Source organism: Zosterops lateralis, assembly GCF_965231275.1.
Source record: "Zosterops lateralis genome assembly, chromosome: 11".
Classification (NCBI taxonomy): Eukaryota; Metazoa; Chordata; class Aves; order Passeriformes; family Zosteropidae; genus Zosterops; species Zosterops lateralis.
In genome coordinates, this window is record NC_139771.1 from 14081896 (window position 1) to 14104314 (window position 22419).

Consider the following 22419-nt stretch of genomic DNA (forward strand, 5'->3'; position numbering starts at 1 on the left):
TCAGTATATGCAGCACACTTATGCTTCCCTTTCCTTAACAAATGACAAACAACCCAGCAGTCACTACAGGTAATGATATTTAATTACTCAATGGGAATGGCACTTTCACGAGGTTTATCGCTGTGTTGCATATTATATGTGCTTATATTAAAGCTAATTTTGGAAGTTTTCAGTCTCATTATTGTACTGCACAAAGCAAGGCTGTCATGGAATATAATTAGGACGTCACAAAGGACCTTCTTAAACAGATATTTAGAATTCTGCAGCTCTGACAGCAGAGGCTTTGCAGAGTGCAGCAGCTCAACTGACAACCAACAAAAATTAGATTCAAGATTTGGAATAACATTAGTTTAGATTAGTCTGCTGGCTTTCACTGCACTCCACCACAAGAAACAAGGACAATGGGACAAGGAACACACAGGGAACCCCCTCAGCCCTGCAATAGTGGGACAGTCAGGTCCACTGTCTCTCATGAGAAACACAGAACACATTTTATACCTCCAAATTATTTCTCTTCTTTTTTTGTTCAGCATTTGTAGTGGCACTTTTAGTTTTTAAAGAAAGCACTTGTAAATACATATTTTTAATGGTCGTGTGTTCCCAAATATGTGAATTCCAACTGGGAAATATTCTCAAATTCCTTATGTTTCACAGAATCTTACTCTTAAAGCTGTCTTCTACCCCTTGCAGGTAGAAATGAACAATTTTGGTCAGTCTGTGACTACTGACCAACTGTGTTAAAAGTGTTAAAAATAACAAGTATGCACATCTTGCTAAGAAGGACAAATATTGATCTTTTTAGAGTTAATGAAATTCCCCTGCCTAAGAGTGGAAACAATTCTCACAGGAGTAACATGATCTCAGCAATGGCTTTGAAAAACCTAAGCCACCAAATACATGTGGTAGAAAAAGCCTTAAATACCATTTTAAACCAAAATACGAATTAAAAACCAGAATGATATTAGATAAATAATTATTTTTCTCTCTTCAAACCTGCAGGGATAAAGAGCATGGATTTGGTAAATTACTGTTTTTTCTCTTCAAACCTGAGGGGATAAGGAAGACAGGAGGTGTCTGACAGGAGAGAACACTGTCATCTCCTCACAAAATCACCAACTCGGGAAATAGGCTTTAGAGGTAAGAATGTATCCTTATGTCACACAGTAAACGGGCATAACAAACACTGGAGATCTACAACAGCTGACAATTTTTCTTGCAAAGATTAAAAAGTTTTAAAAGGGAAGGAGAAGTAATGAGATGGAAGATAGTTATTGCTGCTGAATCCTCTGACAGACCAGATGACAATCTTGATTCAAGTTTCATTATTTAAAAAGACAAATAGAGCATCTCTCTGTGCCTTTTCAATCGTGACAAAACACAGGTATCAAATCACATTATTTCCTTTGCTCTGATGTCTTGTAGGCAATATCAAATGATCCCCTATGGACAACACTTTAGCTGAGGTACAAAGTTAAATTCATTCAGGTACCATCAATGTGATGGTTAAAGATCAAAGGGGATCTGAGAAAAGACTCAAAGCTGGATTGCACATCTTTCCCTTTCCCCTGCTCCCTCACTATGCCCCCATGTGGAATAAATAGAAAAATATCTCAAAAGCAGTAGATTTTTGGAATACATAGGTACAACAGCCATCCAACCATTGCACAGAAGAGGGAGGACCTTGCATTTCTACTGCTTAGTTAAAATAGTATTTTTCATTTAGTACTGCCAGATTCTTTGTATCTGCTTCATATCAAACTACTCATTATTATATGTGCTGGTATTTAAATTAGGAAGATCAAACCCCGTTACATTTCTAAATAGATCCCACATATAATTCTCTCAACTCTTACCTATGACAGGTACATAAAATCATCTGTTTGATTTGCACACAAAAATGGCCTTGGTTTTAGCAGTCAGTTTTGCAGTGTCTGTTACATTGCAAACACTGGAACAGATACAAGTGAGCAGATAAATCCATGGGCTTCTAAAACACCAAGGAATGTTAAAAACCAGTCCTCAATAAGAATAAAGAATCCACACATCAGGGTTCCAGGAAAACAAGCAATGCTGCTGTGAATGCCAGATAAATGGACCAGATTTTTCTTGTTTAAGGATGAATAAATCCTGACCTGGACTCTTGCTGGAGGTTTGGATTAAGATTATCATTCACTTACACAGGAAAAAAACCCACCTCATCTTGACATTTGGTGTCCCTACAGTTGAAAAATGGGTCAAACAAGCTTAAGATTTGTATACAAAGATGTAATAAATGTTATAAAAAAACATTGTGTCCTTTCTTTTAACACCAAACTTTCATGTAAGATGGATGTTCCTCCACATTAAAAAATATATTCAATACCACAGGTATTTATAATTAAGTCATAATTGATACTAGATGCATTTAATTTTATTTTGCTAACGAACATGAGAGAAAAGGGGAAGACTTGCATTGCTTTCTAAGCTAAAATAACCTCAGCAAAATATTATGTTAAGTCAGCAGTGCTCCATTAACATCGCTGATAAAAATAGAATTGTACAACTCCGCAATATTTTTGTGATGAACTTTCTCCAGGTCAAATTCAGGTTTTTTTGGAAAGACAAGCAAGTATAACTTATTTTATTAATATTGATAGGGTCATAGTGAGGAAACATTAATTGAGCAGAAATGTCATTAGTATCCTTCCACATGACTGGATACTAATTAAGTGACTTTCTATTTTTTATCCTGAAAATCTTCTCACTACCTCAGATGGGTGGCAATTCCATGTTTTGCATTCACTCAAAATGACTGTGGAAAAAAAAAAACACAGTCAAAAAGAATTTTTGCAATACTCTGCTAGTTCCTCTGCTTCTCAGTGTAAGCAGACATATCTCAAGTCTCTCACTAAATTTTTTTAAGGAGACTCATTTGAAAAACACATTTATCCTATTTCAAAGTGCTTACAGAGTTTTCACTCCCAACGTAATTTCTGTGCACTACAACAGAGCTATGCAAATTGAATTTAAGAGTTTGCCTTCATTTTGTCTCTAATTTGCACTACCTGGAGCTCAAGTAATTGACGGGGGAGGAACATGCAATTTCATTTTGCAAATGTGCCAAAAGTTTCCACGGAACACTGAGACAGGAGCAATTGGCTCTAACAAGAAAGAATTAGATTGTTTGCAGCATTCCTGGTGGTCCCTGCACAAAACACTCAACAGGTAGGTAAAGCTTGGCAGAGCTGCCCTGCTATGTCCTCATGACCAAGCAGTTAAAATCACAAAACATCAGACTTTTTTTTCAAATGCAGTTCAAATTAATTGAATTTTACCCTACGATGAGTGCAATTCACAGAAATTAAGTGTTAAAATGTATAGAAATACAATCACTAATATATGAGTTAAACAGAACTTTAACAAATTCTAAGTTTGCTATTAATAGATATTTAGAAATAGAGGAACTTTATCTTCCCTTTCAAGTTCCTATCAGGAATATGAGGTTATGAGGTCAATAAAGCTCTTTATTTATAATTCTCCATTCCTATTTTCAAAGTCAAATGATACCTCTTTTCAAAAATAAGACACACCTCTCCTCTGAATGCTTATCCAATTATCTGGACTTCACTTCCTAATGCACCTTTTTCCCTTCCTTTTTATATCAATCTTGCTTTTATAGAAGATGAAACTCCATTTTGAAGGCTTGAGAATGGCAAAAAATGTCAGCTCATTGTTGTCCCACTAAGAGCCCACATCAGTCAGTGAGTGAGAGAAAAAGAGAGAAACTATTCTAAATTCCTCTATGTCAACCCAGATTCCATCACTATCATTCCTCCACACAGATAACAGCTTCTTATTAACCATAAAGAGAAGTTCAATCGTGATTTCAAAGTACCAGTAATAACAAATGCTCCCCATCTCCAGCAATTTCTTGCAGTCACAGAGTTTACTCTAAACATTAAAATATAATCACTGCTTATAGTTCAGGAATCCCCAGATTCAAACTAACAGCTGTAGCTCTTATTAATGCCATTGTTAATCTAAGACTTCTGTTCCTGGAAATTTTGTTCCCTTATATCCAAACCTGTATCCCCTTCCCCTTTCTCTACTTCTTCCTCTTGCTCCCCAAATCACACATGATTTTGAACTCAACAGTGTCACCAGAAATGTAATGTTTTCACAGCTGGCCTCTAGGATTCCTCTCAGCCAGGAGTGCAGTTTATTTACTGAGTCATGCCCTCACTATATCTTTTCTCACCTTTATCTTTGGTGTATGTAGGTAGTAAAGTGAATTCAATCCCAAATTAGTTAGGCTTTATCCAGCTAAAACATCATTAACAAAACCGAGGCTGAGAAAGTGCTCCTGCAATGTGTGTTCACAGTGCCTCAACTTCAACATCTGAATTTTGGCAATATTTATTTCCATGGCATAATTTAAATATATAATCTGTATCATGTATTCTTTTTCTACAACCAGGCAAACTTTACCTGAGAATGACAGAAAAAGAAATACTGAACAAAACAATGTTACATTTTTAAAATATGTTCATAAATAAGTTACCTTTTTACATACACATCAGAGCAAAATCTTGTATTCTGATACAAAAAATATTCTGATGCACAAAATTCATCAGACCAGGCTGCATAAAAAGCAGAATTTTCAAATATACCTATTTAAACTCATTACTTTTTGTGCAAAATATACTTATTGCACAAAATTTGTGATTTTATGAAGCAAAGAGCAACAAGCCATCTCAATACATTCCCAATTACTAACAGGAAAAGATCATTGAATCCTGAACTAAAAGTAGCTGCTCTTAGGCAGCCTCTGTAGAGAGATCACTCATCTGAATGCAGTACAATGTTACACTGGAGCATCAGAAGGAGAATATTCAACTTTTATTGTACAATAAGAACATTTGCTCAAGAGAGATCACTGAGAGATGCTGAGGTTTTCATGTTTTGATTAGAAGCAGTAGAAGTCAGCAGGTTACAAGGAACAGCAACAAGTAAAATACATTAGCAAATGAATAGCAGACTATGCACTTGTGCAGCCTTAGAAATCCAGATATGGTATGAGTAATAAAGTGAAATACATCTGTATCCATGAATTATGCACTCCACTTCCTACTGCAGCCTCATTTTACAACAAAGCCTCCATTGTCTGCTATGTTGCTATCTAACTTTACACAGGACAACTTACTAAAACATAATTTATCCAATTACCTGCTCAGAGAAGGTGCTTGACCCTCTGCTGAAGCTCTGCAAAGCAATTATGGGGCCTTTTGGAATCACTGTACTTGATAGTCTCACTTATCACTTCAAACCACAGAGGAAAACATTCCCTGAACAAAAGAAGGAGCACAGGAGCACTTTTGGACACACAGAAGGTGGGAGATCCTGTACATGTTCCCCTCTGGAGCAGCCAGTGGGGGAAGCACAGCACTGGGTATGAGTTACCTGTGCTGTGCAGTGGAGAGGAGGAAAACAGGAAGGGAAGGACTTCATCCCACCTAAAAACAACAGAAGCCAGAAGAGGTGAAGCCCAACAGACTTGAGGCCTTGCATCTCAGAACTCAAGCTATTTTACACCAGTATACAGAAGTCTAGTACTGTGTCAGAGCAAAGCAATTGTGCTCAAGATTTTCCTTTTTCCTTAAGTTTCATCTGAAGAAATCTATATTGGTGAGTAGACTCTCTCCAGATCTCTGCACCAGCACTCATGGAGAGAATACAGTAAATTGGGTTTACACTCAAAGGAATGACCTCTACACCAGGCAGTCTGAAGAGATCAGGCCGTGGCATTACAGGTCACTCTTTATGTTCTGGAGAAGGCACTAGGATGGCACATCACAGTGGCCTGTTCCTTCCTTCCTGTTCAGGGAGCATTCCTGCTTATTTCTCATGTGCATGGCACACCTTTTACTTCCCTCTTCACTGCTGAAGGTTGTACTGGTTTGGGCTGGGATGGGATTAATCTCCCCAGGAGCTGCTGAGGGCAGTTTGGGATTTGTGCTGGGAACAGCATTGACAACTCAGGGACGTTTTCCCTGTTGCTTTGCTGCTCCTCACCTTACCTTGCGGGGGGGGGGGGGGGGGGGCGGTGTGGCACAAGGAGCTGGGAGGGGACACAGCTGGAATAGCTGATCCCAACTGACCCAAGGGATGTCCCAGACCATGTTGTGTCACAACCAGCAAAGAGAGCTAAAGAAAAGAGAAGGAAATGGAAGAAGATATGGGAGCAAGAAGGAAGCAAAGGGGTTATCTAGCTGTTCCATGTGAGGGGTCCCTGCTCTCCTGGGATGGCTGAACATCTGCCTGCCCAGGGGAAGCAGAGAATGAATTCCTTGCTTTGCTTTGCTCATGTGAGCAGCTTGTGCTTTACCTGTTAAACTGTCTTTACGGCAAACACTGAGTTCTCTCATTTTTATCCTTCCAATTCTCTCTCTCTTCCTGCTGCAGGGGAACAAGAAAGTGGCTATGTGGTGATTAGTTGTTGATCAGGGTTAAACCACAATAGAGGTCCTTTAAATATAAAGACTACAAAATGGTTACTTGTGAAATTATGAAATATCTTCTTTAGATTATAGTTATGGTACATCAAGGAGTATTAATATATGTTTCAAGAGAAAAATACCATATATTAGGCTCTTCACAGAAAGGAGATGACAGACTAACATTGGATCTCTGAATTTCCTCTTAGAAATTGCAGTAGGAAGTTCATGCCAGATGCCTCTCAAAAATGTGTTCCTGAAGAAAACACACAGTTGTATAACACTGAATAGCACAAAATATTCCAGTATGTTGGAAACAATAAGCAATAAATGAAATTTCCAATTGACTTTCCAGCAAATCTATTCTCATTACAAATGGAGATTTTGCATGTATTGCATTACTTATGGTAATTGTGTGACATCTATTATGAATAACCATGTATTCCAATCATCTCTTTTAATTATATTCTGCTGTAAGAGCAAGTCATGCAATAGCTTGCCCAGACTTGGTTAACTGTGTGTGTGCTGTACATCACTTTCTAATGGCTATATTGAGGACAAAAGGTGCACAAACTGTAACAGGAATGGCTTGTAACTGTCACCTCCTTCATTAGCCAGAAATACTTAAACAAGTAAAAAAACCTGAATTTAAATCCAGTTATATACTGAGGAAAAAAATTTGTTTGTACTCCTTTCTTTTCTAAAGCTTGTGGTAATTGGTACCTGAATGCAAGGCTTGTGGTTATTTGCTACTGATGCAGGTACATAAATTTTCAGTAGTGTCAAAAGTGCAACAGCAGCAAACACCTCCTTTGTATTTGTTATCTACCCTTCATTTCTTTGGGTTTTACTGATATGATAAAGAGGATAAAATTACAGGTTTGTTCAATAAGCACACCGATTACAAATTTGCTCTCTACTACACTAGAAAGTAACTGCTGGACTAAAAGTGTTCATTTTTTATAGAATCATGGAACTGTTTAGGTTGGGAAAGACCTTTAATCTCATTAAGTCCAACCCTTTACTCAGCACTGCCAAGGCCACTCATGTACCCAAATGCCACATCTACACCTCATTTAAATCACCCAGGGATGGTGACTCCCCCACTCCATGGGCAGCTGTGACAGGGCTAGACCACCCTTTTGACAAACATATTTTTCCTAATGTCCAATCAATGTCCATTTTTGCTAATGTCCAATCTAATCCCCCCTCAGAACAACTTCAAGCCACTACTCTGTCCTTGGGAGAAGACACTCATCTCCACCTCTCCATAACCTCCCTTCAGGTAGTTACAGAGAGTGATAAGATACACAGGACTTCGCAGTTTTTTAAACAAGAATGTCCATTATTGTGTTAAACCTCACAGGAAACACTCATTTAATTGTTTTCTGAGTCCTACCTCAGTTTCCCTGCCACTTTTCATACAAAAGTTGGCTACCACTTAATTTCATATCCTTCCACATTGCTTTGCTCTTCTGCTTTTTTAAGCTTGACGTCTTCCAGCTCCTTAGATTGAGGCTTTTCTCACTAAACATTTGGCCAGGTTTCTTGCTATGCTAAAATAAATTCTTCTACCAGGTATTTCTGTCACCCCAATGACAGAAACCTCAAAGTAGATTCATGGCAGTTACTTTGAAACTACAGATGTAACATGCTTTGAAATTTGATAATGAGGGTAAACATGACAAAATGGGAGCCCTTCTCTATGTCCCTGGAGCTCATAAGGACAAGCAGTTCCACTTTTAGAAGATACACATTACTAATACACTCTCAGAATTGGAGAGTGAGTGCCCCTGAAACACACAAAGCAGTAGAGAGTTTCATGAATAATATGGTTTAAGCCATTTACAAGTTCCAATCAATGATGCTGACAAACAGGTGAATAAAAGCCATTAGACAAAAGTGGAATTGGAAGTTTTTTAGCCTGAAATTTAGTATTTGTTAGCAATGTAATCAAGTAATTTAGGTGCAAAGATCCAACCTATTATGACACTGCTTACAAGCCCAGAGATCTCAGTACTCTCCACACACTCAGGGTTGCAGGTTGGTTCAACACACGACTAATAAGGGGCTGCTCAGCCCTCCACAGCCCTGGTAAGATGCAACAGGCTCCAAGCCAGGAGCTACTGCCTCTCCCTTATGTGGCCTTACACAGCTTTTCTAACACCTCTTCCAATGTAGGTTGTGCTACAGCCTGAGAAATTCTTACCACTAATCTGCTGAATTTATGTAAATAAGCAATTTAATTAGTAATTTACTCCATTTGCAAATAGGCAGGAAATATTTCTGATAACATTACTTTTTTTTCTTCCTCTTTATATTTACAATACTGGCACAAAGGATTTAGAATGTGATTTTCATCAATACCAGTATATTAATGCGACTATAACAATGCAAACAGAATTGTATATCCTTATGGTGAAGGACATCCTCTTTCAACAGTCAGCACCCTCTAAGCCAAACAAGATTTGAAGGGAGAGAAAGCATTTTTATCAGACCAAATGAGACAGTTGAAGTCCATCCCCACAAATAAGTCATTCAGACAAGCTTTTGTTCACCGAGCCCTGAATCTGTTATCTTCAGAAGCAGCATTTCTTAATGCGAGTCAAACACCATCCTTTTGTTTGTAGACTGCAAACAAAATGACTCCAGCCCTGAGATAATTAACTGGCCTCTCTATCACCAGCAAGTTCAAGCGGTTTGCATACACAGAGAGGATCAGTCATTCTTTGGGCTGCTGGAGAAGAGCCCTTTCCCCACAGGGGAATTTGAGAATACAGCAAAGCTGCTCTGTTGGTTTGGTGTTGCCAAGGGCACAGTCCCACTCCTTGCCCTCTGTACAACACAGCTTAATTTTGCTAAGTTATTAAGCATAGGAACTGTTTTTCTTACACTCGTTTATGTAAATAAACATTATGAGGCATTAATAAATTTTACTTGAGGGATCAGTAAGGAAGAGATATGGAACAACTTTATTTGGGATCTGAGGTAAAAAACATTCAGGAGTTTTCACTGATACTCAGCAGCATCAAACACTTATAATACACAAAGTAAATCTGAATTTTCTCTGCATTCCTGATGAAGAGATATATTCTATACTTCCCCCCATATTCAAATAAGATGCATAATTTATATCAGTTCTTCCCATTCAGGAGGTTTTTGCTGCACCAGCAAAGGAACTGCATCCTCTTCCTAATGCCCTCCTCTTCTAGACTTCTTACACATTTTGAAAAATTCATGTAAGTAGTCCAGGCCTTATTGTACCAAACAACATTTTGTGTCTCCATTGCATCTCCAGCCTCACATTTAAATTACAAACCAAACCAAACTTTACCAAACCCCTTTATTTTTAGCTCTTTGCTAAAGAGCTACAGGGAGCATGACTGCTCCTTAACATTGTGCTAAACAAACTAATAATAACAGTAATGTATAGCCAGCTTCTGTAATGAACACTAAAGAAAAGAGTACTTTCCCACAGGATTAGATATGTCTAACAAGTTGTTGCAAACATGCAGTGTACATTATTGCAATATGTAGATATAAACATATATTCTGCAATATAACTGAATTTTATTTTCCTAATCTTAGTTTTATGGTAAATATTAACACTTATTTAGGATGAAACCCATAAAACTCATACTTATGGAGCATAAATATAGATATGATAAATGTGTAATGTACAAATAAAATCATAACAGCAGTTCTCTAAGTTTATGAAGAATTAAAATTTCATGTGCAAGATAAATACCATGGTTTTCAACCAAAGTTGTGAGAGAATACTACTGTTATTTCCAGTGTGCTATCTTCAATGGAAACTCTGTCAGGTCTTTAACTAACTGAAAAACTGCTTTGAAAATGTATTAACACTACTAATTCCAAAGGATCGTTTCTTTTTAACTGCAAAACTTCTAAGGAAAGCATTAGGAAAATATTTGTGGCACTACAGAAGACATCAGTCTCAAGCAATACAGCCCTTGTGACAGCAGATGACAGGGAGCTCCCAGCCAGACCAACTGTGAGCAGAGCAGATGCTGCTCTCACATTGCCTGACCCTGGATGCAGTCCCACCCCTGCAGCAGACCCAGAACAATTACACTGCAGCTCGGGGTGTTAGGAAGCCTTTGAAGGGAGCATCTGGTCCAGCTAATGTTTTCTCTGCTCATTAATAACAGGAACAAGCAGCAGTACATGGAACATCACATGGCCTCAGCAACAAATAATGACCATTAGCTCCATGTAGTGATGAAGGTGCCAGGAAATATCATATGCTTTGGGCTTTTATACATGGTCTATTCCCCACAATCAGAATACTTTCTGGTGGGAAAGCTTAGATATCTCTGAAAAAAGCAATACAAAATAGCCCAGCAAAATTCAGTATGTAACAGTTATAGTCTTCTCTTTTTTTCCCACTTTTGTTGTTTTTTTTTTAATGGAAAAACCTTTTCATAATCAATCCCATATGAAAAGTTGTTGTAAAGTGTTTATTCTAATTTATTACACACATACATGTGCCCTTAGTAAGGGAGCCAAAGTGTCCACCACAAATTTCTATAAAATTATTCGGTCCCAATAACCCTCAGCTTGCTGTTCCCAGCTGGAAAGACTGTTCCCTTTAATAACCAATTCAATAAACTGCTGAAAAATGCTTTGTATAATATAGTATTGCCATAGATCTGCTGTTTGTCTCTGTCATTATATACTGCATTCAATCAATTTACAAATGTTGCTGTGTTCCTTTTGTGCTAGTTCTTCTTATGGCATCCTGAACACAAATCTAAAGATCAATACCTTGTCCACTGAAAAAAAAATTGGACATAACTAATGAATAATTTTATTTATAATAAAAAGTCCTAGTCCCCAAATGGATTCTGCTAATGTTGAAATTCATTTTTCATATTTAACACAAGATGAAAACAAGTACCTTGCAGAACACCATGAGAAAGGCAGTGATAAAAACCAGTTCATATTTATTGGAGATGTGAGCAAAACCATGTAAAGCTCTGGTGCAGGCTAAGAAAATATCAATAAAATGGTAGGTCATTCACATGGTATTTGTTACCATATTAAAGCACAAAAAGTCCATGTCAAAGAGCAGATGGAATTTGTTTCAAACAGCACCACAGTTCTGCTCTGTGGAACTGGGGAAGCAGCAAGGCTCTGAATGAAGTAATTCAAGCAAGAAGCCAAGGAGAAGCTGAGCTCATGCTGTTTGCATGAGCTGATTCAGTTCGTCTTGTGCCTTTTGTGTGACAGAAACAATGCATCTGCTGACTGTAGACACATCCCTGCACTGCTCCAGCTATTGAATAGCTGCCTCCTCCAAAACAACCACAGAGCTGTTCAAGGGAGCAACAAGTGACTGCTTTTCACAATCACTCTCTGCAAAGCAGCAAGCTGACAGAACTGAGAGGAAACAAGGACTCTGGTAAAAAAAGGGAATGAGTACCTGTAAAAGGGTACCCCAGCAAGCTTCCAGAATACCCAACCACCTCCTCCCCACTCCCATTACAGCCCAGATGTGTGCTGAATACAGTATTCCTGTTCCCACCCAGGATCTTGGCTCTGCAACAGTGCCAGAAAATCATCACAGCAGCACACCCCAAAACCCAGTGTCTCATTAATCAACACTGTCCCCAGGGTGCCTTCTGCTCTGATATCAGACAAGGAGAAGGCAGGAGCAGAGTAGGTTACTCTGGTTATTACAGGTGTTAAGTGACAATGCCTTCAGGCAGCCTGTGGTCTGACACCTCTGAGCTTTGCCTGCCAGGTGACAGCAAAGGGACTGGATCTCCTGAGGGGAACAGGCACCAATCCTGCACCCTGACCACCTGCACCTCTCCTCTGTCCCGTTGTGCCAGAAGAGGTCAATGTTTCCTACTGTCACACACCTGTGCACATTGTAGCTTGCACACTAAAGATTCCAGTTTAATGTCAGTTATCCCTTATTCAATAATAAGAACCTTCCTATCCAAGAATCTGCAGTAATCACTCAAGGGGATCCCAATACAAACAGGTTCCTGAGTCTGTGAACTCGGTGCATCCACTGGGCAGAAAGATAATGCTGGGAAAACTGAGGCAGCTCTGTCCAGGAGCAGGAGAACTCTTTCCTTACCATAAATACTACATTTTTACTCTGCCTATTTTGGGACTATTAGTACAATTTGCCTTTCAAATGTCAAGCTAAATTCACAAGATTGGCAGCTCTAAATAAACAAAACAAAACTTCGCAATGTGTTGACTGAACAAGCCTGCTTTGGCATTGTTCAAGTCACACTGAACTCCACAAGGCCATTGTGACAGACCTTTTCCCAGAGTATAGTTTTTTTAAAAAACTGTTACTGCAAATTCATAATTCCAACCCTATGTTCTGTTTCAAAATGGAATTTCAACCTTACTAGTTAATTAAAGCCACCACCTGGAGTGATCTGGCTTTCAAACTGATTTCCTTTGTCTCTCTAATTCACATACATTAATATTTTATTTTCTACTGAAAAAAAAAAAAAATGTCACACATGTGCCAAAGACAAGGCAGATAAAATTATTGCAATAAAACAAAGAAAATACACTTGCTACTGCCAGGTCTCAAGATGAATGCTGCATTATACAGACACTTTAAAAGGCTTACAACTGCAAATTGCTCTATTTTACATACTGTATTCTAGCCTTTACATCAAGATCTCTCCTAATTTCTTCCTATTGTAATGAGAAAGGAAAAGGGTTGAGTTTTTATTACCTGAACATTTATTCAATGGAGAAACAAAGACTACATTATATATTACAACACAAGCTATTAAAACAATGTGACACTATAAAATACACTGCAACACTCATTATGGGATAACAAAGCTAAACCCTGAGCAAATAAATGTATCTGCCAAAAGTCAGCAATAATTATACAAGAGTTTATAATCTTTAATTATTCAAGAAGGAAAGAAGCTTGTAATAATTAAGTTTTATAGGCTCCTTAACTTGTCATTACTAGGTGCTCACAAAACTTTAAAACAAGAATGCTTCATCTGAAATACTCTATTTTTATCAACAGATGCAACTGTTCACTTAACTGATTAATTTTAAAAAATAGTCAGACCTTGTTTTTAAAACCTGCACTCACAGAACAGATGACAGTTTATTTACTCTCTGATCCACACAGTTCATACAGCAACTGCCCAGGCACTTACAGGCCCTGCACCACACTGTGACCAGTGTGACACTGTCTTTATACAGCTTTGAAAAAGGTTTTTGTTATCAAAATGTTGATACACCTGTAAATCACCTTGGAATTTCAGAAACTCAAAGATCAAAAAAAACTTTTAATTTTATTCATTAAAATATATTGGTGAGGCAGTAACACCTTTAAAATTTCTATGAAGTCTGTGCATCTTTGCCATGATCTGACTTCTGATACACACAGACACCATTCAAAATGGCTGGGAAAAAAGTTTGATATTGAAAAATTACAATCTACAGAAGTGATGAGAGAAAAGGAAGGTTCAATATTTCAGAAGAAATACATTTGTGGGTTTAAAAAATATTTATTAAAATCTACTTGATTTTAAATTAAGAAAGAAACAACACAAAACTACAAAACTAACAAGAAACCTTTCAATAAACTCCAGACACCTTTTTTTTTTTTTTTCCCCAAACACAGTTATTCATTGCCTGAGCCCCTATGAAAATTTTATCACGAACCTCTATGGAAAAAGTGATCAGTCTTGATTATTTCTAAAAACTCATTTTCAGCCACCGAAATCAGCACAGGTTACAGAGCAGCAGAATTTTGACTGGAAAATAACACACTAAACTCCAAAATACATTAAATAGGTACACTGAGCATCTTGTGTAATCAAGTTACAATACAGTTTTTAACTCAAGAATTTTACTTACACCATGAGGCTTCATCGTGAAATGTGTGCACTATACAGATGGTTTATTTAATCCATTCCCACCTAAATTAATCAAAGCAATCTGTCCCCCCAAAAAAAAGTCTTCAAAGTCTTCATACAGGATTCTACTGGTATTTGACAAATAGTGTACATTTAGCCAGGAAAAGTTGAAAATCCTCCATAAAGAAGTTATCACATCTAAAAAATAAGTGACATTATTAAAAGGGAAGCGGGATGTGTTATTTAGAATAATATGGAATTTAAACAGTACCACCTCCTATAGACTTTAAAATGCTTTTAGTAGCACCTGGTTGTTTATACATCTTCTGTGGCGAAAAGGTCAATAGAAATTCACCTCGAAGGTCACAGTTGCTAAGCAACTGTTTTCGGCAGTTCTGCAACACTGATCAAGCATCTTCTGATCCAGCATCACTGCCTGGTTTTGGAAAAAACCCATGTCACATCCTACCTGGCCTTCCAAGGATCAGCCGTGGGAAGGAGTGTCACATCCTACCTGGCCTTCCAAACACCCTGGGAGTGTCCTGCTTTCCCAGAATCAGCCATGGGAAGGAGTGTCACATCCTACCTGGCCTTCCAAGCCCCCTTTCCAAGGATCAGCCAAGGGAAGGATACGTCCCGGCACCACCGGCCTGCGGTTCACCAGAGCAAAGCACAGCTCCGTCCTCAGGAACACCACAGAGGGCTTGATCAGGTGCTGCCCAAATCTCAGCATGGTCAGTGCTCAGCTCCAGGGTCTGAAACAGGAATAACAGGAATAAACCAGTTAAACTGCTTCTAACAGAAAGTGCCTCCTGGGCTCATCGAGGCATTGGGTGTCTTGGATTGGTTGTTACATCTTCCCTAAAATGATCACGTCTTTGAAGGAGTGGTGGAAAGGCTTCTTTCCAAAGCAAAAAAATTACATATAATTTCTTAAACCCTTCTCTCATCTTGGCAGGGCTACAAAATTCTAGAGAATGCAATTTCTCCCTCCCATTTTCATTTGTCCTCCATTGTAAACATTTGGGTCATATGTTCTTCGAAAAGCACAAATAGGATTTCACGTTCTTTCTGCCACAATACAAATCAGTGCACACAGGACTTATGAAATAAACCACATTTTCTTAATCTCTCCATTAAATACCTAAACTGAAGAAATACTGGCAAATTTAAGAAAGTTTATTTAGTCATTTTTCATCCACACTTTCTAGCTTGAGGAACTGGAATGTGAAGACAACCAATGCCACATTTTCTCTTATAGAAAGTCAAGGAATTCCAGTTTCATTCACTAAAATTTTCTCTCTTCGTGACGAGAATGAAATTCCCTCTTAAATAGCTACAGCACAGTCCCAACTGTGTCTATTTTAGGTCTTTAAGCCCTAGAGTATTTAAAGTATTTAATTCAATCAGAAATATCCAAGGTACTGCAGGGTAAAATATGAAGAAATGACAAATTTCATGTGACAATACTTCAGACACATCGGAAGCATTTTACTCACATTACCCAGCTTGAACCAAGTGACTAATCAAGAAATTCAGTTTTATGTGTTGCCTGAGATGGGGAAATCTACTGCTACAGTCATGGAAGGTCTTTTGTTGCAGTTCTTTTCTTGCAAGATTACCGTGTTCAGTAAGACCTAAACTTGGTTCTTAATCTATGAGATTTATTCTAATTTATCATCCCACTTGTACTGCTCCCATTAAAAAAAAAGTTCACTTAACAACCCCCCTGTAAGTGCACACACTTTGAAAATGTCTTTGAGAAATACTTGTTCTTCTAAAGGAACTTCTGGCTTTGTAAAGGTCTGATTCCACAGAAGAACTTAAGGGCAGCAGATTCATGTAGTCAGGGTTTACACCAGAAAAACAGGTATAAACCTTAATATAAGACACAGTAACAAATCAGATTACTACATTTCCATGTAATAAACATTTTCTAGGCAGGCACCACGTCTTGTTTTATTTTTGAAAATCACAGATGAAAGGAAGTGCTTGAGCAGACCATGGAAGACTGAAAATTTTAGCTATGCCTGTTTCAAAGATTTGAAAAGGTTCTACATTCTTTTCCACATAAAGTCAACAGAAGATTAAGTGTCTCTGATGTGTCCCTTAGCATATATTAAACTTGAAAGTTGACAACATACAAAAATCAAGTCTCTTTAGCTACTAGAAGAATTACTTAGCAGAGAAAACACCTGCTATCTTGTGCTAATGCTTGAAAAAAATAACTATTAGGAACTTCAATCAATCTGCCTCATTTCTCTTAAGCAGTCCATCAGCAAACCCCTGTGGGGGTTTTTCATTTCCATTAAAAGATGCACCAATGTTTTTACACAACTCAATAAAGAGACATGGTTCTCCTTACGATGAAGGAAATGTTTCTCACAAAGGAGAGAAACATATTCCATAGCCAGGACTACCCTCCAGCGATGAAACAGTGAGCTGGTGCCTCCAGAAGCTGGAAAATCAAATGTACCACCTGCCCTTGCACCTGGACAGAAATCAGAGCACTAGTGATCATTTCTTGTTCTGTCTTCCAGAACACAGATAAATAAAGGTATTGTCCAGAGGCATGGAACAGATTTCAGCACAGAAACAAGGCTTCAAAATCACACATACAAAATGTAAAATATGATGATTTGAAATTTGACTTAAAGAGGGAGAGAATCTGAGATTTGGCAATCAGCTGGAGAAGTCCTCTGGCTGATTGCTGCCATAAGCAGAAAACAACAAAGAGTAGCAGAATAAGATTGGTGACGTGTTGCCTGTACTGTGCTTTCATCATGCACCTAACACATGATATTTACTTACCTCACTACCTGTCTTGTTTTTAAAAGGCCTAGAAAAATCAGTAAAGCAAAAGCACTAATCTTGTACTTCTCCTTGCAACAGTTTGAAGAATCACATTACAGCCCAAGTGGGTTGAACCAGAATTAATAGAACATTAAAAAATCTCATACATAGAATTAAAGCATTTATTAAAACCCTTTCTATTTGTTTACTATGCAAAAATGGATCTGAATAATGTATTTCTATCTCTTGATTCAGACTAAATAAATGTGTTTCAAACTAATACATCAGTTGTACTGGTTGTGCTGTATAATATTGCAGACTTCCCAGTGCTACTCTCTCCAATTCTGCAAAGGGATTATGGGAGACTTTTTCCTAAACAATTATTCATGGTCTATTATATATTACTTCAGCTGCCTTCTGCCCTACTGATCCTCTGTGTTCTTCGGCACAGTACAATCATCTGTGCTCAGAACCAACACAAATGCTAAAAAATGCATTAGGGAAATAACTAATGGGTACAAGTGAAATATCCACGACTGCAGCAACACACTACAGCAAGGCTGGAATATTCCAGAGTGCTGCCAGACAGGAAACTGCTACTGGCAGAGTAAGTTTTAGTCATCAGAACTCTACCACTTACTGCTTGCATGGTCTGTAAGGCAGCAGGAATTAACAGGGCACAGGGGTGTGCACACAGGTCAGGAGATGCAGACAGTGTGTGCACAAGGCTCCCCAATTCCCAGACTGGAATGACCACGCTAAGTCTGTTCCTCCAGGGATTTCCATTTTTCACATAAAGAGGAGGTCAGTGCCAGACAAACTAGTAACTATACATAATTGGTTAAAGATGTTTCCTCTTCAGTGATGGTAGCCTTTCTAATCCCCAGTAATAAGGAGGACAATTACACAGTAATGTTAGAAAATGAAAGAAATCCATTTCTGATTAAATTTCAGCCCAGTTTAACACAGTTTCTATTCTGACTATTCAGATGAAAAGTGTATTTACTCTTCTTCATATTGCAGATATACATTACATTGCCTATTTCATCTGCCTCATTTTCCTAATTAAATTCCCTTCAAGCTGTGTTACTGCAGTTGTAGGTGAGAATACAGTATTAAAAGCTAACACAGCAAGCAGACTAATTTTACAGCCACAACAGACCTTGAATCTGTATAACCCATACTAGGGGAAAAAAAAAAAAAAAAAAAAAAAAAAAAAAAAAAAAAAAAAAAAAAAAAAAAAAAAGAGTCCTGGTAATCTACATATCTACATTACACCCTGAAAAATGAGTGTGTTAAAATTAAGAAAAATTTTGAGATACACTGTAACAGTTTCAAATATTTTTATAGTTTTGTAAAATTTCAGTAGGTCATGCCATGACCATTTTTGGCCTTTTCTTTTATACACATTTTACGTATTCTGAGTCTTTGTAATTCTTTAAGTCTGGTAATTTAGCATAGTCCTGGTATTCTGTTAGACCAGGAGACCAAACATCCTAAAGGCCTTGCAACTGGAGGCCAGAAAGCCCTAAGCTATCTTGGGAAATCAAGGTCCCCTCTAGAATACATCCTGTAAACTAAAATTAAGCCCATCTAGGAGGAAATACTTTGGGACAAGAAGATATCACACTATTCATTCAAGCCTCTCATTGGGACATCTTTGTTAGATATGCTAATTTGCAATATCTATAAAATTCTATACACAACTTACTGTGAATGTGCATTTCAGTACATTCCACCTTGGCGAAATGTTGCACCATAAGGATCCTTACTAAATACCAAAACAAAAAAATAAAAACCCTTTCCCCCTTAATCGTGTCTGGCTCTTAATTTTAGGCCCAAGAAAAAGGCATCATAAGCACATGACATTTCCCCAGTCTATATAAATATTACTCATATATTAAATGTATTTTTGAGAAGAAATCTATAATCATGTCTCAGTTTCCCAGATTTATTCAGTTTTCAAACAGCATAAGCTGTAGAATCATTTGTGTCAAATACACGGTGAGAACCCTGAACAGAAAGTTAGTTCTCTTCTGGAAAGAAGGTAAGTTCACCTAAAACAGGTCCATAGGACATCAAGATAGGTGTCTGCTTGTAATGTGTCATCACTAGAATCAGAGACCTGGAAGAGTGTTGGAAGTTTGCTGCTTACAAGGAGTGATGGCAACAGTTCCTTAATGTTCTCTTCCTGCTGCCACAGACCTCCCCATTGGATGCTTAACTGAGATGGTGTTGGTACTCCAAAATGCCTCCTTTTTTTCCCTTATACAATTACTCCTCCTTAGAACAAGGTGTTGAGATCAGCACCTGCTGGGAACCCAGCTCAAGGCTTTTGCTGAGAACCCCCTGAGCACTCTTTTGGGAAAGCTGCACATCTGGTTGTAATGGGAGAAGACGAGATAATGCAAAATGGGCTGCTAACTTCAAATGTGTGTATTAAAGGAAACCAATTACAGTACCATTATCTCTCTGTGCTAATAGGAAGGACTGTTTTAGAAAGAATCCCAGGAGTATTCTTAAATTTTAAAGTTTATTTTACCTTATTAACATCACCTGTTCATGAATGTTGACTGTCCTGATTCCAATACTCAATTTCACTGTAAAAACACTGCAAATGTATGTGGCAAAACAAAAACTTCCTACTTTCTAAATGTTTTTAAGGTCTTACAAAAATACTAATTTTTTTTAAATTCACCAGGATAAGAGAACTTGTATTACACACTGTAGTTAAGGGAACAAAGTACCTATATCCTTAAATTCATATTCAGCATCTTTCCTCTCAAAGGCTTGGTTATGGGCAAAGTGATAGTCCTACTTAGACATCTGAATTCTGCACCATATTCAAGAAGTACAATAAAGATCTGTCCTGCAGGCTACCTTCCCTCTTTTCATCTTTTGGAATTTTTTACTTATTCCCTCCTCTCACTGCCACTTTGTAAGGATGAAATCCACACAAGTCAGAATAGTACTTATTTAACTCAAGCACCTAGCAATAAACGTCCTCATTGCTAGCAGCCAAGAGTTGACATTTTCATCAAGGACTACCTAAAAACACCAATAAAAAGAAATTATTTTATTCTAAAATCACTTTGTTTTTCTACTGGCTCTATATCCCTATAACAGCTTTATCTCTCAGCACCCCTCACTCCCACTCTTGCACAAGATTTAACTACTATTTTGTGTTCTTCCAGTTCCAGAAAATGGCCTCTAATTAAAAACTCCCTCTCAGTGAGCCAAAACATCACATGCTATTCTATTTCTGTTCTGAAAAAGCCAAGAAGAATTACAAAACTAGAAAAGGTGCTCCTGTATCTTTGACAGCCATAGCCTAGATTCTCTCCATGGAGATGGTATTTAATTCTCTACATGATGTTGAAGGGAAAAGCTTGTGTGGATTATTTTCCATTTTCACCACCCACAGAATCTACTGAACAGCAAGCCCATTAAATGTGATGCATGTAACCAATCCTGTGGCATTGAAAAGGACTGATTCCTCCCATCACAGACAGATTATGATGGACTAGAATCCACTACACGTGGCTTCCCCTGCTTAATCTAGCAGGGACGAAAGCATCAAAATTATGACTGTTTAAATATATAGCCATTTTCTTAGCATGGTCAATCAAGCTACATTATCTACACTTACAATGAAAATAGACTGTGGCCTTTTGCATGGCACCTAAGCACCTTCCCATGTGTGATGCCACACACATCCATCTGCAACCCCACAGCCTTTGCCTCGCAGCTCCATTCCCATTCCCCTGAGCTGCAGCAGCATTTCCCAGCCCCTCTGGGAGAGGATTTCCCATTCTCCTCTCACAGCCTCATCCCTGGAAATCCCAGTGTTGTTGATATAGCGTGTTTTCCTAGGCATGACTGTGACCACCATGAGAACTGTCCCTTCCCTGCCTGGCTGTGGTTTTGGGTTGCACCACAGGGCCCAAGGAGGAGACTGCACAAATCTCCCTGAGCACACCACCAGGTAACAGGGACAGCATGATGAGCAGTGACCTGAGGGAGCTGTGAGGTACTGATAAAAACCAGTTGTACTGGGTCTGACTGGGATCGGCTTTTGTTCACAGGAGCCACTATGGTCCTTTGGTTTGGCTTTGTAACCAAACCAGTCCTGACAAGACACCAATATTTTGGCTATTTCTGTACAAGGCTTTCTCTTTTTCTTCATTCTGCCCATCACCAGTGACCTGATGTACATCTTCATCTTTGGCTCCTGACAGGAAAGCTGCATTGCCCCCAAACCTGTCTCAACATACTTGGTGCAACCAGTCCAGCCATTTCATCAACATATCTAAAGCAGAAAATGTACAAAATTCAAACAAAGCACTGTAGCCTATTTAAAAGCTACAGGTCAAATACAATACTAGCGTTCTCATTTTTTTGTGTACTAGCATACATATTTTCTTTTTAAAATTATCTCTCTTCTGCCATTACACATCTTGTTCTACTGCACCTGGTCAGGTAATGTGTGGAGAAAAAATTGGCAACATGTACATAAGTCTGTCCTCGGTTTCCTCTTTCCCAATTTCATGGTCCATCATCAAACCAAATTTTTAAAAGTCCTCTCCCCTTCTCCCAAAATCCTTACAACCACCCCAAAAAAACAGCTCAAACTTCAGACACTCAGAACTTTGTTGACCAAGAACAGTGCAGGCACCTAAAAGGAAGTGAGGAACCCTGTAGCAACACTGTAAAGCAATTGCAACTTTGACAAGTTAATCAGCAAATGCAGAATCAAGCTAGACATCAAAGGCAATATAACATCCATAATACATGGAGAGGGCATAAATATTTTTAAATGATGCAGACGTAGTTGTCAAATTCATTTCTATAGCAAGCATTTTGGAATACAAATTAGGCCAACTTGGTTTTTTCTTATAATTCAGGTATAGAGTGCAAAGTTATAAACAATAAATGAAAAGGTTTGTAGAGGCAAAAGAGTTGTATAATACATTAAACTTGTAGAGAAATGAGGGTTTAGAAGAGTCATGAAAGTTCTAAACAGGCTAGACATTCTTCAAGTGTCCATGTGTACACTGTGTGCCTCAGAAGATGACTCACACACCATTTAACCATGCTGAGAAAAATCAGTCTGGCAGTGGAAGCCCTTGTGTGCCTCTGTGCTGAGGTAACAGCCCAACTTCAAATATGAGGCTTTGTTTTCAAACATCACTTTGTTGTTGTTTTGACATCCTAGCTAGACCTGCAAGTTTGCTTTTTTTAAAAAACCCTTTAAGATTATGAGCATGAAA

The 22419-nt window shown here is 38.2% G+C and overlaps 1 protein-coding gene across 2 annotated transcripts in view; it reads right to left on the minus strand.

Moving 5' to 3' along the window:
- The window catches only part of FHIT (fragile histidine triad diadenosine triphosphatase), a 548140-nt gene that overhangs the window by 384490 nt on the left and 141231 nt on the right, over positions 1–22419 (minus strand). For both annotated transcript variants that reach the window (XM_083869433.1, XM_083869434.1), the window contains exon 3: positions 14990–15111. In XM_083869433.1, the coding sequence (XP_083725559.1) occupies positions 14990–15089 (100 nt within the window). In that variant the 5' untranslated portion in view covers positions 15090–15111. The remainder of the gene's footprint in view (positions 1–14989; positions 15112–22419) is intronic.